Consider the following 14,590-nt stretch of genomic DNA (forward strand, 5'->3'; position numbering starts at 1 on the left):
CTAGCTCACATTCCATGAGGGTAGCCCCCTCGTAGTCCTTGATGTAACCAAGGTAACGACTCTTCGTCACTTTGATGTCTTTGGAAAATCCCTGTGATGACAAAACAAGCCAGAGGGGAGAGGTCAGAGGTGAGGTAGAGAGAGAGGTACATGTTATCATCCTATACCATACCTGCTTCTTGAAGTAGCCAATGGCGTACTCATCAGCGTAGGTGAGGAAGTACAGGATGCTGTGCTTGATGTGGTACTCCTTTAGGTGGTTCATCAGGTGAGTACCGTAGCCCTGAAACCACAATGGCAAACAATCAGGGGAAAATGTCGGCCTCTTGGTCCAACACATACATTCAAACTCTGACAGATACCGTGAGTACAATAACAAGCCATTAAGTCCAACTTACCCAGCTAATTTATTTCAGTATTTGTGCTGTTGCATGTAAAGGAGAGGTGTGTCCATACCTTGACTTGCTCGTTGGATGTGACGGCACAAAAGACGATCTCTGTAAAGCCCTGGGTTGGGAACATCCTGAAACAGATGCCCCCGATGACACGGCCATCCTTGATTAGGGCCAGCGTCTTGTGCTTCCTGGACAGAGAACAGTCCAAGAGAGTGGGGAGAAATGGTCAAAAAAAGCTCATTTCAAGAAGCTTCACTGAAGACATAACAGGAGAGAGAAACTGTTAAACTGTCTACGTACGGGTCAAACACTAGGCGTGTGATGTACTCTTTGGGCATGCGAGGCAGCTGGTGGGAGAAGACGTTCTGCAAGCCCACCAGCCACATCAGGATCTTCTTGTTGGACTTCTGGGAAAGAGAGTTCCCTATGACATGGAACTCTATGATGCCCCGCCTCTCCTCCAGCCTGGCTGTCTCATCACGAGCAGCATTGGCAGACAGCAGACTCGTCTAGCAGAGAGTGACAGTGATTATCAACATAGCTCATTATTATATTCATTCTAACAAACATCCCGTTTCCATACTTAGATGTTAGACTTGATAAAACATATCAGTCAACATAAATATTCATGTTGCACTGGCGAATGGACATTAAATGACGCGTCTCAGTCTTGGGCAGCACTTACCTCTGGGCCCAACATGGTAGCCGGGTCAGTGATGGTCATCATTACCTCGTTGACCAACTCCATGGGGATGTCGCCCATCACCCTGATCCTCTTGGCATCCTCCAGGGTCAGAGCTTCTGGAAGCTTCCTCTTCTCTCCTGAGGGGAAACAGTACAAAACATTACTATAACCACCATGAATTTATATGATGTTTATGTGTCTGAGGCTATCACACAGAGGCATTGGAAATACAAGCTCCCACATCAACAGGCAAGACATAAAAACAAACGTCAGCTATTACTTCACACCCAGTACAAAGCAAAAGTTAGCTTGGCGGGGCTGCCAGAGTTACTGACCTGTTATGGGCTCGGCCACGCCAGAGTCCAGCCCCAGACTGCCTAGCGAAGAGCCACTGTTCATGCCCTTAGAGATGGAGGGCGAACCCGACACTGCAGCAGGGCTGATCACTGCCAGGATCAGAAACACAGGACAATGACCGAGACCAGACAGGATTATTGAAAATGGAGAGAGGGAAAAGTATAATATTATCACACATTACATGTTGTACAACCTATAAGTGCCTTTATGGATCTTATGAGAACCACTTATTTAGTTGTAACAGGTACCCTCTACCTAACTGGTGACCCAGCTGGCCCCCCTCTGAGGCAGGCATGGTGAAGTCAGCCTCCCAAATGGGAGAGTTTTCCCCATAGATCTCCTCCTCTAGCATAGACAGAAACCTGGGACACAAACACTTTGTTACAATCCACAGATTCACAGCGTCCATCTCACTCACTCCAGAATCTTGGTTTGATTGTAACTCGAGGGAGAAACACAATAAGTATCAACGTGACACCACGTACTTGGGAAAGTGTGTGAGGATTAGTGTGTGTTTCTCTGGTAGGAGCTTGTCCTTCTCCACTCTAAACTTCTCCAGGAGCTGGCGGCGCGTCACGGTGAAGATTGACTTGAGCAGACTGCGGCCAAACACCTGGGTGGTCTCATAGCGCGGCAGGCTGTCGTTACTCTGGGGGACATGGCAGTAGCACAGCCACCTGGGAAACAAGACACAGATTAGATTACAGTAGTTGTGAGTCACTTTTGATGGGAACAAAAGGAGAAGTCAGCAGTGAGACCTCTACATTAACAGAAAATAAACAAGATGCAATACAACAACAAAAAACAAGATGCAATTCATTGCAAAAAAACAAACATTTTCCACAACAGATGTCACACACACCTGGTGTAGTCCACTTTGTAGGCTGTGCCATCATCCTTCTGGGACCGCTGGCGGAACTGTGTGGGAGTCTCCAGCTTCCAGTAGTTGAGGCACAGGAGGAACATCTTGGAGAGCTCAAACATTGTCTGCCTCTCTCTGGGTGCCAGGTGGCTGAATTTGTACTGAACGAAGTTCAACACTCCCTGAGAAACAAAATAAAACAAACTTGTACAAAAAGTATTTTACTGTTGGGCAAGAAGGAAAGAACAGCTTGACAAACAGGTAGGAAGGAGACTTGTCTACCTGCTCTATGTTGGGCTTCTGAAAGGGGGGTCTCCCCAATGATCCCTCCACTATCGGCTGACTCATCTGTAAGATGCATTTTCTCAGCAGCTGGGGGATAGAGATGAAAAGAGAGAGAGGGTCAAGATGTGCAAAGCCAGATATTGACTCCAGTGGCAGGAAAGTGGAGGTTATGGCCATTTACACTTGTCTGTCTGGTTGGAATGGAGGGAAGTGATGTCATACCTTGAAGAGGTAGAAGTAGACCTGCTTGGTGTCAGTGTCCTCCTCCTTGTGCACAGACATAAAGAGGTTCTCCACATCCACCACCATCCCCAGCAGCCTGTTGATCTCCTCCTCTGACACGTTCTCTAGGTGGGACACATGGGCCGCTGCACAGGAGGGGTTCAATAACAGATCAGCATCTTAAAGTGTCAATCAGCAGTTGAAACAATAACAAAGGAACTCCACACAACTGTTTAGGTAAAAAGTTTATGAATGGGGCTGGAGAAAAGTAACTACTCTCAAATTCATAGACAGAGCTACGTATGCAAGGACTGACCATCCATGATATTAAAATGATTGTTTTAACCATGTTTTTAGGCTATACAGTGTTTCTTTACATTTACATTGTTTACAAACATTGGAGTAAAACAAGCTTCTATTTTGGGTTCTGATGGGGTAGGACAGTTGAACTAAGCTCATTAAGCATTTATAAGTTATAGTCTTCAAGAATCAATAGGTACATATCATTAATTTATAAGCACAAAAATGGATGTAGCAACTGCTGACTGCCCCTTTAAAGGGGGAATAGCTAAGGATTGTTACTTTACTACTCACTCAATAAAGAGATGAGGCTGAAACCTACATTGTGCAATTTATATGATCATAATTGCTATTATGGAATAGCATACACATTCTATATCTATGATGTGTATTGATGACATTAGGTTCAGTGTGATCATGAAGCATATCTATCCTTCAAACTAGTGTTGAGTCATAAGGCAGCCTACCCAGTGCATGCCCGCAGCTGCGGCAGGACTCGCTCAGGCTGGCCGCTTGTTGCTGTAAGTCCATACTACGGGTGGCTGTCGGCGGTTGTGGGTTCTTCCAGCCATTGCACTTGCATGTGTCACTAGCCTAAAGATAAGAGGAAAATAAATCAGAAGCCCACACTAGCATAATAAAACAGATTCATGCTAGTTGGCTGCCTAGCTAGCTACTACCAAAGTTGGTTAGCCTTGCTGTTGATAACTATATTCTTGACAGTAACGTTAGCTACGCATGTACGCCATATACATTTATGAAGGATATTATTGCATGTTAGAAACCAAATGCAAATGATAATGGTGTTTTGTTTCTGTTTGTTTAGATGGTTGTGCAAGTAGGGGAAATGGCTAGTTAGCTAGTAATTGTTTTGGTGAACTTGGCTATGCTAGCTAGCCTAGCCATATAGCTAACGTTAGCTATTTAGCTACCTTGCAAGCGGAGAAGACTCCGAGTTTCTCGAGCTTTTTCACCCGTGGAAAAGCTCTGACTTGGGCTTATTTCTGACTCGCCCGCTGTTGTTGGCTAAGACCTGGTCTGACTGGGTCACTGTTCCCCGATCCAGATCCCGCCCCAGCAGTCCCACCAGACTGAGCTTGATGTAGCCGGGGTTGCAAGACAGCTGAATGGCGGGTAGCTACTGGTAACTTTTAGCAACTGTGGTTAGTTGTTTCCAATGTTATTTCACGCTTAAGAGTACCTGTAATTGAGCCAGCTAGCTACCTACCATTCAGCTGTTTTTCTAACTTCATTATCCGAGGCATTAACATTAGGTGGTTGGTAGCTGCTGTACTTAATTACAGCTACTGATTGCAGTCTGCCACCCAGATAGCTGGCGTTGGGTAAGTTTGGCTTTATACATAGCTTGGGCTTTGTCGAGTAAGGCTTAAACTATGTATTTAGATTGTAGTTAGGTATTATAGGTAGGCATCGTGGGCTGTTGTGGGTAGTTGTTGTATGTAGTTATTGTAGGTTACTTTTGTATTCGGCGGTGCCGGGTGTAACACGAAGCTAGCTAGCTAACTCACCTCCTGGACTAGCTGGCTAGTAGCTATTAGCAACGGTAGCAACTAAATACAATATCCTTTTAGCCAGCTACATTCGTTCGCAGCGACGCCGTTTTTCAAACAAAGTCAACACAGCAGCCATTGCTAGCTAGCCAACACTACCAGCTAGCTGTACTGTAGTAGCTAAATACAATATCTTTGTGCTAGCTAGCCAACGTTTAATCATTGCTGCGTTATGAAAGAACTAGACACGGACACGAATTATCTGTTTAGTGTGTTAACACACTATTGGTAGTTTGTTGTAACCAAGTATTGGTGCTAAACTGTGTGTTATTGGATGCTAGCATGCTAGTTAGCTATGGCGTCATAGTTAGCTAGCTGAATAAAGTAAGTTGAGTCTAGTCCTTGAAACATTGCACCGCTGTAGTTTACAACAATTCTAATTTCTAAAGTGGAAGTTGGGAGAGTTTTATTCGGGTGGTTCAGTGAAACAATTATAGTTTCTGAGGTGGAAGTTGGGAGAGTTATATTTTTTTTGGGTGAGGGAGGTCTTGCTCTCTCCTTTCCCAGATGTTTAGTTCATTTCATTCCGATCTCCTCTGCATTATTGTAGCCATCTGCTACAGCCTGTCAACTATGCCTCTGCCTATCCCTGTTCTCTCCTCTCCGCACAGGCTACACAAACGCCTCACACCGCGTGGCTGCTGCCTCTCTAACCTGGTGGTCCCTGCACGCACCACACACCTGGAGTTCCAGGTCTCAGGCAGCCTCTGGAACTGCCGTTCTGCTGCCAACAAGGCTGACTTCATCCAAGCCTATGCTACCCTCCAGTCCCTCGACTTCCTGGCGCTGATGGAAACATGGATTACCACTGAAAACACTGCTACTCCTACTGCTCTCTCCTCGTCTGACCATGTGTTCTCGCATACCCCGAGAGCATCTGGTCAGAGGGGTGGTGGCACAGGAATCCTCATCTCTCCCAAGTGGTCATTCTCCATTTTTCCCCTAACCCATCTGTCTATCTCCTCATTTGAATTCCACGCTGTCACAGTCACTAGCCCATTTAAGCTTAATATCCTTGTCATCTATCGCCCTCCAGGTTCCCTTGGAGAGTTCTTCAATGAGCTTGACGCCTTGATAAGTTCCTTTCCTGAGGATGGCTCACCCTTCACAGTTTTGGGGGATTTCAACCTCCCTACGTCTACATTTGACTCATTTCTCTCTGTCTCCTTCTTTCCACTCTCTCCTCTTTTTGACCTCACCCTCTCACCGTCCCCCCCTACTCACAAGGCAGGCAATACGCTTGACTTCATCTTCACTAGATGTTGCTCTTCTACTAATCTCACTGCAACTCCCCTCCATGTCTCCGACCACTACTTTGTATCCTTTTTCTCTCTCGCTCTCCTCCAACACTACTCACTCTGCCCCTACACAGATGGTAACGCGCGGCGCCGCAACCTTCGCTCTCTCTCTCCCACTACTCTCTCCTCTTCCATCCTATCATCTCTTCCCTCTGCTCAATCCTTCTCCCTCCAATCTCCTGATTCTGCCTCCTCAACCCTCCTCTCCTCCCTTTCTGCATCATTTGACTCCCTGTGTCCCCTATCCTCCCGGCCGGCTTCGGTCCTCCCCTCCAGCTCCGTGGCTTGATGACTCATTGCGAGCTCACAGAACAGAGCTCCGGGCAGCTGAGCGGAAATGGAAGAAAACTAAACTCCCTGCCGACCTGGCATCTTTTCACTCCCTCCTCTCTACATTTTCTTCATCTGTTTCTGCTGCTAAGGCCACTTTCTACCACTCTAAATTCCAAGCATCTGCCTCTAACCCTAGGAAGCTCTTTGCCACATTCTCCTCACTGCTGAATCCTCCCCCCCTCCTCCCTCTCTGTGGATGACTTCGTCAACCAATTTTGAAAAGAAGGTTGACGACATCCGATCCTCGTTTGTTAAGTCTAATGACACTGCTGGTCCTGCTCACACTGCCCTACCCTATGCTTTGACTTCTTTCTCCCCTCTCTCTCCAGATAAAATCTTGCGACTAGTGACTGCAGGCCGCCCAACAACCTGCCCGCTTGACCCCATCCCCTCCTCTCTTCTCCAGACCATCTCCGGTGACCTTCTCCCCTACCTCACCTCGCTGATCAACTCATCCTTGACCGCTGGCTATGTCCCTTCCGTCTTCAAGAGAGCGAGAGTTGCACCCCTTCTTAAAAAACCAACACTCGATCCCACTGATGTCAACAACTACAGACCAGTATCCCTTCTTTCTTTTCTTTCCAAAACTATTGAGCGTGTGCCGTCTTTAGCCAATCTCTTGCTATCTCTCTCAGAATGACCTTCTTGATCCAAACCAGTCAGGTTTCAGGACTGGTCATTCAACTGAGACTGCTCTTCTCTGTGTCACGGAGGCTCTCCGCACTGCTAAAGCTAACTCTCTCTCCTCTGCTCTTGTCCTTCTAGACCTGTCTGCTGCCTTTGATACTGTGAACCATCAGATCCTCCTCTCCACCCTCTCCGAGCTGGGCATCTCCGGCGCGGCTCACTCCTGGATTGCGCCCTACCTGACCGGTCGCTCCTACCAAGTGGCGTGGCGAGAAGCTGTCTCCCCACCACGTGCTCTCACCACTAGTGTCCCCCAGGGCTCAGTTCTAGGCCCTCTCCTTTTCTCCCTATACACCAAGTCACTTGGCTCTGTCATATCCTCACATGGCCTCTCCTATCATTGCTACGCTGACGATACACAACTAATCTTCTCCTTTCCCCCTTCTGATAACCAGGTGGCGAATCGCATCTCTGCATGTCTGGCAGACATATCAGTATGGATGACGGATCACCACCTCAAGCTGAACCCTGGCAAGACGGAGCTGCTCTTCCTCCCCGGGGAAGGACTGCCCGTTCCATGATCTCGCCATCACGGTTGACAACTCCGTTGTGGTGTCCCTCCTCCCAGAGTGCGAAGAGCCTTGGCGTGACCCTGGACAACACCCTGTCGTTCTCCGCCAACATCAAGGCGGTGACCCGATCCTGCAGGTTCATGCTCTACAACATTTGGAGAGTACGACCCTGCCTTACACAGGAAGCGGCACAGGTCCTAATCCAGGCACTTGTCATCTCCCGTCTGGATTACTGCAACTTGCTGTTGGCTGGGCTCCCTGCCTGTGCCATTAAACCCCTACAACTCATCCAGAATGCCGCAGCCCGTCTGGTGTTCAACCTTCCCAAGTTCTCTCACGTCACCCCCCTCCTCCGCACACTCCACTGGCTTCCAGTTGAAGCTCGCATCCGTTACAAGACCATGGTGCTTGCCTATGGAGCAGTGAGGGGAACGGCACCTCCGTACCTTCAGGCTCTGATCAGTCCCTACACCCAAACGAGGGCATTGCGTTCATCCACCTCTGGCCTGCTGGCTCCCCTTCCTCTGCGGAAGCATAGTTCCCGCTCAGCCCAGTCAAAACTGTTCGCTGCTCTGGCACCCCAATGGTGGAACAAGCTCCCTCACGACGCCAGGACAGCGGAGCCACTCACCACCTTCCGGAGACATTTGAAACCCCACCTCTTTAAGGAATACCTGGGATAGGATAAAGTAATCCTTCTACCCCCCCAAAAAAAAAAAAAAAAAAATGGTAAAGTGGTTATCCCACTGGCTATAGGGTGAATGCACCAATTTGTAAGTCGCTCTGGATAAGAGCGTCTGCTAAATGACGTAAATGTGCCCTTGAGCAAGGCACTTAACCCTAATTGCTCCTGTAAGTCGCTCTGGATAAGAGCGTCTGCTAAATGACTAAAATGTAAATGTAAATGTCTGTGCCGCCGGGTCCGACATATCAAAACGCACGCTTCACTGCAGCCTGTTCCACTCAATGGTACGTATACACATCATTGGTTCCACTCCACCCCTTTTTTGGGTCGCTCACCTCTCCCCTCGCCCTGGATTTGAAGAAAGGCAGTATGGGTACTGTAGTCTCAGTGGCCCCTGCAGTCTGCCTAAAGTATTGAAAGTAGCCGGAATTGTCAAAGTTTGCAATGAAAACATACAAATGCATTTACATAGAACAATACAGAATTACACTGTGTTGAATTAGCTACACTATTTATTGACCACCATTGAGTATAAATTCTACTTTAACGATCCAGTAGAGGTCAGTAGAGCACACTAACTTTCTAACTTCAATGAGGACTGTTGTGAGAGGTTCTTGTGTAACATGTAGGATAAATAATCGAAATAACTTAAAATGTGTACTTATCCCTTTGCGTTTGAAATGAAAGGTTTCAGCTTTGGGGCAACAGCTGTTTACAACTAGTCTGGTAAAGTATAATCTGCCCCAGCCATTACTGTCATGTCAGAGAGAGAGCAAAGGGGTTTTGGCCAACTAAATCCACTGGCGGGACGACCACGACCACGACTGTGGAGCAGGAATGTGAGGAATTCAGTCAGACCATAGTGTGAGATTTTTCAGCAGAAAGAATCTCACTGAGCTCAGCTGGCTTCTTAGACTGATGAGGATCTATTGATGAGATTGAGAATTAGAGAAGATCGAGAATTAGAGAACAAAGGCTTCTGTATGACTGGAAACAACTACGGTACGCCCAACATGTCGGTAAAGATACTCATAGCTGTTAGGTGAAAACTAAGTGAAAAATCTTCTACTCGAATACCCATTGTCATACAACAAATGAGAAGACAGGCAGACAATGAGATACCTTCCCCCTTATTTATTGGTAAAATTACAATGTTGTTTTGCTTTGTTTACCCCTGCCCTCCCCATGTCCCCCATCTCACAGCAGTGACAGCTGAAGGTACTGTTGTGCTAATCATTGATGTCATAACAGACGATCCCTCCCCGATATGAAAAAGTAAAAAAAGAACAGAGAAAAAGAAAAGCAAAAGAAACTGATAAAATCTCAAATCACAACAGATGACAGAACCAGTGCACCCCATACCAGAGAATCTTCAGAAACAAAATAATTGTATACAAATAAAAAATACATCTTTACATGACAAAAATAATTGAGGATGACAAAGTATCATGTTGAGATTGGGAAGGTATTGTATTGACAGTAACTACTGATTGGTTACATATTTGAAGAAAATAATTATACAAATAATAGCAACATGTTTTCAATACACAATTGTGATTTTGGTCAGGAAAACAAATCTTGCTTTGTGTTTTATTCCACTTTCGTCATTGTATATGAATGATTCAGAGACATTATATTAATACTAAAAATGACTTATTGGTGACAATGATGTTAATGCACTATGTATATGGTTGGATATCATAGATTAATGATTGGAAAACCTTAGGTGGTCTAGTCTTTGAAATCATACTGTTTAACTTGTGCCAAAAATAAGTGAAAGTAATAACAATAATAATAACAATGTAATAGTTCAGTTCATCTACACAACTGCTATATCTGGAAGGAAACAACTGTTCTCCTAACTCCTTATTTGGGGTTGAGGAGTTGAACACTCTCCCTTCTTTTGCCCAAGGGTGACGATCGGGAACAAGACAAAATTAAATCATGAGAATTGCTACATTCACCCACCACCAAACTAAACAGGGTTAGAACAGTGACAGAAGACATACGTTGAAATACTGTAGTATTATGGTAAAGAAATGACAAGAGAGAGGGAGAGACAGAAAGGAGAGGGCCAAAGAGCCTGTTCATTATTCCTCCCAGTTGCGTTTGATTTTTTATTTTTCTTACAGAAATACAGTGAAACAAAGAAGAACAGTGCTCTGTTATGTGCGATTGGTAAGGATTGATATTCTTTCCCTCCCTAAGTGGGGTTGTTGTTTTTTGCCTGGGTGTTGTCAGATGTCCATAGTTTCGTTGCAGATACTGGGTTGTTATGTCCTCGGATAAGTTAAAACAGTTTTAGGTCATCATGTTGGTCATAATTGTGTCATGTCTGTTGGTCGGATCATTGGAACCTTGGAGTTGTGTGTTGACAGTTGATTGGCCTGTGAGCTGGTTTGCTTATCAGTTGATCAGTGCAGTATTGGTGCATGGGGGTTGGTCAGACCGTCGGTTGGTTTGACCGTGGGATGTGTTTGTCAGCTGGTCTGGTCAGTTGGTTGATACTGCAGGTTGGTTGGTGTGTCGGTCCAGTTGGTTAGTTCCCACCTCCACAGCACTTGCTACCACCAGCCTGTGGGGCGGCTTCCTGCAGGTCCACTCCAGCCCGGCCACTGGCCCGGCCACTGGCTCCACCTGCTGGCTCGTTCTTAGGAAGCTTCTTGGCTACAGGAGAAGGAAAAAAAAGAAACAGTGAGTAGGAAGCCTTCATGGTTTCTACACATTTAATTTGTTCTGGGAAGAAATGTACACCGAGTATACAAAACATTATGAACACCTGCTCTTTCCATGACAGACTGACCAGGTGAAAGCTATGATCCCTTATTGATGTCAATTGTTAAATCCACTTCAAAATCAAGCGTAGATGAAGGAGAGGAGACATGTTAAAGACAGATTTTTAAGCCTCGAGACAGTTGAGACATGGATTGTGTATGTGTGACAAAGGAGATGATTGTGGACTACAGGAAAAAGAAGAGGACCGAGCACACCCCCATTCTCATCGACGGGGCTGTAGTGGAGCAAGTTGAAAGCTTTAAGTTCCTTGGTGTCCACATCACCAACAAACTAAGATGGTCCAAGCACACCAAGACAGTTGTGAAGAGGGCACGACAAAACCTATTCCCACTAAGGAGACTGAAAAGATTTGGCATGGGTCCTCAGATTCTCAAAAGGTTCTACAGATGCACCATCGAGAGCATCCTGACTGGTTACATCAGTCAGGTTCTACAACTGCTAAAAAGGTTCAACTACAAATAAAAATTGTCAAAGACTACAGCCACCCTGGTCATAGACTGTTCTCTCTGCTACCGCACGGCAAGCGGTACCGGAGCGCCAAGTCTAGGTCCAAGAGGCTTCTAAACAGCTTCTACCCCCAAGTCATAAGACTCCTGAACATCTAATCAAATAGCTACCCAGACTATTTGCATTGGTATTCTTTCTTAAAATTGCATTGTTGGTTAAGGGCTTGTAAGTAAACATTTCACTGTAAGGTCTACACCTGTTGTATTCGGCGCATGTGACAAATAACATTTGATTTGTGTATGTGCTGGGTTTGGATTGTGTATGTGCTGGGTTTTTCACGCTTAACAGTTTGCTGTGTATATCAAGAATGGTCCACCACCCAAAGATCATCGAGCCTACTTGACATAACTGTCGAAAGCATTGGAGTCAACATGGGCCAGCATCCCTATGGAACGCTTGACACCTTATAGAGTCAATGCCCCAAAGAATTTAGGCTGTTCCGAGGGCAAAAGCGGGGGTGCAACTCAATATTAGGAAGGTGTTCCTAATGTTTGATATACTCAGTGTCACGATCGTCATTCATAGAGGAGGACCAAGGCGCAGCGTTGAATGCGAACATTTTATTTATTAGAATGATCACACGATCAAAACAACAAAACTAAAACGTGACGTCCCTGGTTACATAAACAAACCCACACGGAACAAGAAACCACAAATAATGAATGCCTAACGGCTACCTAAGTATGACTCCCAATCAGAGACAACGAGCTACAGCCGTCTCTGATTGGGAGCCACCCTGGCCAACATAGATATACAACAACTAGAACATAAACAAATGAAAACTCACACCCTGGCTCAACATACTAGAGTCCCCAGAGCCAGGGTGTGACACTCAGTGTATACATGCACACATAATAATGTGGTACACGTACCTATGGCCATAAAGATCTCATTGACGTTCATGGCCGTCTTGGCTGAAGTCTCCATGAAGAGCAAACTGTTGTCATCTGCGTACGCTTGTGCTTCCTACAAAAAAACAAAGGAAGGACAGAGATCTTTAGAGGTCTATCACAAACATATAGATACACTCAGTAATAACCCAACGTTTTGAGAGTTTGTGAGCATTCATGAATATCAACAGAAATGATAAAAATGTCATTTGTAGACATTCTACTGTTTAAACAACCTTAACATTTCCCACTAATAGTCCAGTGGGAGCAGCATCTAACTGTTAGGAGTTCCTCAGTACCTGGAAGTCCACAGCTCTTTTGTTGGAAAGGTCAGCTTTGTTCCTTGCCAGTGCAATGACGATGTTGGGGCTGGCTTGTCGTTGGAGCTCCTTCACCCAGTTCTTTGCGCGTGTGAATGTATCCTGCACAGGAAAAAAACACTTGTGATTTGATGAAATACACTGCTCAAAAAAGTTAAGGGAACATTAAAATAACACATCCTAGATCTGAATGAATGAAATAATCTTATTAAATACTTTTTTCTTTACATAGTTGAATGTGCTGACAACAAAATCACACAAAAATTATCAATGGAAATCAAATGTATCAACCCATGGAGGTCTGGATTTGGAGTCACACTCAAAATTAAAGTGGAAAACCACACTACAGGCTGATCCAACTTTGATGTAATGTCCTTAAAACAAGTCAAAATGAGGCTCAGTAGTGTGTGTGGCCTCCACGTGCCTGTATGACCTCCCTACAACGCCTGGGCATGCTCCTGATGAGGTGGCGGATGGTCTCCTGAGGGATCTCCTCCCAGACCTGGACTAAAGCATCCGCCAACTCCTGGACAGTCTGTGGTGCAACGTGGCGTTGGTGGATGGAGCGAGACATGATGTCCCAGATGTGCTCAGTTGGATTCAGGTCTGGGGAACGGGCGGGCCAGTCCATAGCATCAATGCCTTCCTCTTGCAGGAACTGCTGACACACTCCAGCCACATGAGGTCTAGCATTGTCTTGCATTAGGAGGAACCCAGGGCCAACCGCACCAGCATATGGTCTCACAAGGGGTCTGAGGATCTCATCTCGGTACCTAATGGCAGTCAGGCTACCTCTGGCGAGCACATGGAGGGCTGTGCAGCCCCCCAAAGAAATGCCACCCCACACCATGACTGACCCACCGCCAAACCGGTCATGCTGGAGGATGTTGCAGGCAGCAGAACGTTCTCCACGGCGTCTCCAGACTCTGTCACATGTGCTCAGTGTGAACCTGCTTTCATCTGTGAAGAGCACAGGGCGCCAGTGGCGAATTTGCCAATCTTGGTGTTCTCTGGCAAATGCCAAACGTCCTGCACGGTGTTGGGCTGTAAGCACAACCCCCACCTGTGGACGCCGGGCCCTCATACCACCCTCATGGAGTCTGTTTCTGACCGTTTGAGCAGACACATGCACATTTGTGGCCTGCTGGAGGTCATTTTGCAGGGCTCTGGCAGTGCTCCTCCTGCTCCTCCTTGCACAAAGGCGGAGGTAGCAGTCCTGCTGCTGGGTTGTTGCCCTCCTACGGCCTCCTCCACGTCTCCTGATGTACTGGCCTGTCTCCTGGTAGCGCCTCCATGCTCTGGACACTACGCTGACAGACACAGCAAACCTTCTTGCCACAGCTCGCATTGATGTGCCATCCTGGATGAGCTGCACTACCTGAGCCACTTGTGTGGGTTGTAGACTCAGTCTCATGCTACCACTAGAGTGAAAGCACCGCCAGCATTCAAAAGTGACCAAAACATCAGCCGGGAAGCATAGGAACTGAGAAGTGGCCTGTGGTCACCACCTGCAGAACCACTCCTTTATTGGGGGTGTCTTGCTAATTGCCTATAATTTCCACCTGTTGTATATTCCATTTGCACAACAGCATGTGAAATGTATTGTCAATCAGTGTTGCTTCCTAAGTGGACAGTTTGATTTCACAGAAGTGTGATTGACTTGGAGTTACATTGTGTTGTTTAAGTGTTCCCTTTATTTTTTTGAGCAGTGTACCTGACAAAGATAGATTTCACAATGGATGTTTGTTTTTCACACAAGAGCTCTATTATATATATCTAGAGACGTGTCAGTTACGAGAGCAAAGGATACTTGTTGAGGGTTTGAATTTGAATTGTGTCACATGGCTGAGGGAAATGTGCAGCAGCGCTCATAGAGGAAGCCCGC

At 46.2% G+C, this 14,590-nt stretch overlaps 1 protein-coding gene and 1 pseudogene across 1 annotated transcript; both read right to left on the reverse strand.

The window, feature by feature from the left end:
• Window positions 1-7: 7 nt before the first annotated feature.
• On the reverse strand, window positions 8-9,273 carry LOC123490936 (annotated as a pseudogene).
• Window positions 9,274-9,311: 38 nt separating this feature from the next.
• On the reverse strand, window positions 9,312-12,846 carry LOC123490935 (ras-related protein Rab-5C-like; the record flags this gene model as incomplete). Its single annotated transcript, XM_045220755.1, has 3 exons — window positions 9,312-10,859; window positions 12,368-12,461; window positions 12,685-12,846. Coding segments are annotated over 3 exons (384 nt in total), but the record flags the coding sequence as incomplete, so codon positions are not given.
• Between the last annotated feature and the right edge of the window lie 1,744 nt (window positions 12,847-14,590).

Source organism: Coregonus clupeaformis, unplaced genomic scaffold, assembly GCF_020615455.1.
Source record: "Coregonus clupeaformis isolate EN_2021a unplaced genomic scaffold, ASM2061545v1 scaf5704, whole genome shotgun sequence".
Lineage (NCBI taxonomy): Eukaryota > Metazoa > Chordata > Actinopteri > Salmoniformes > Salmonidae > Coregonus > Coregonus clupeaformis.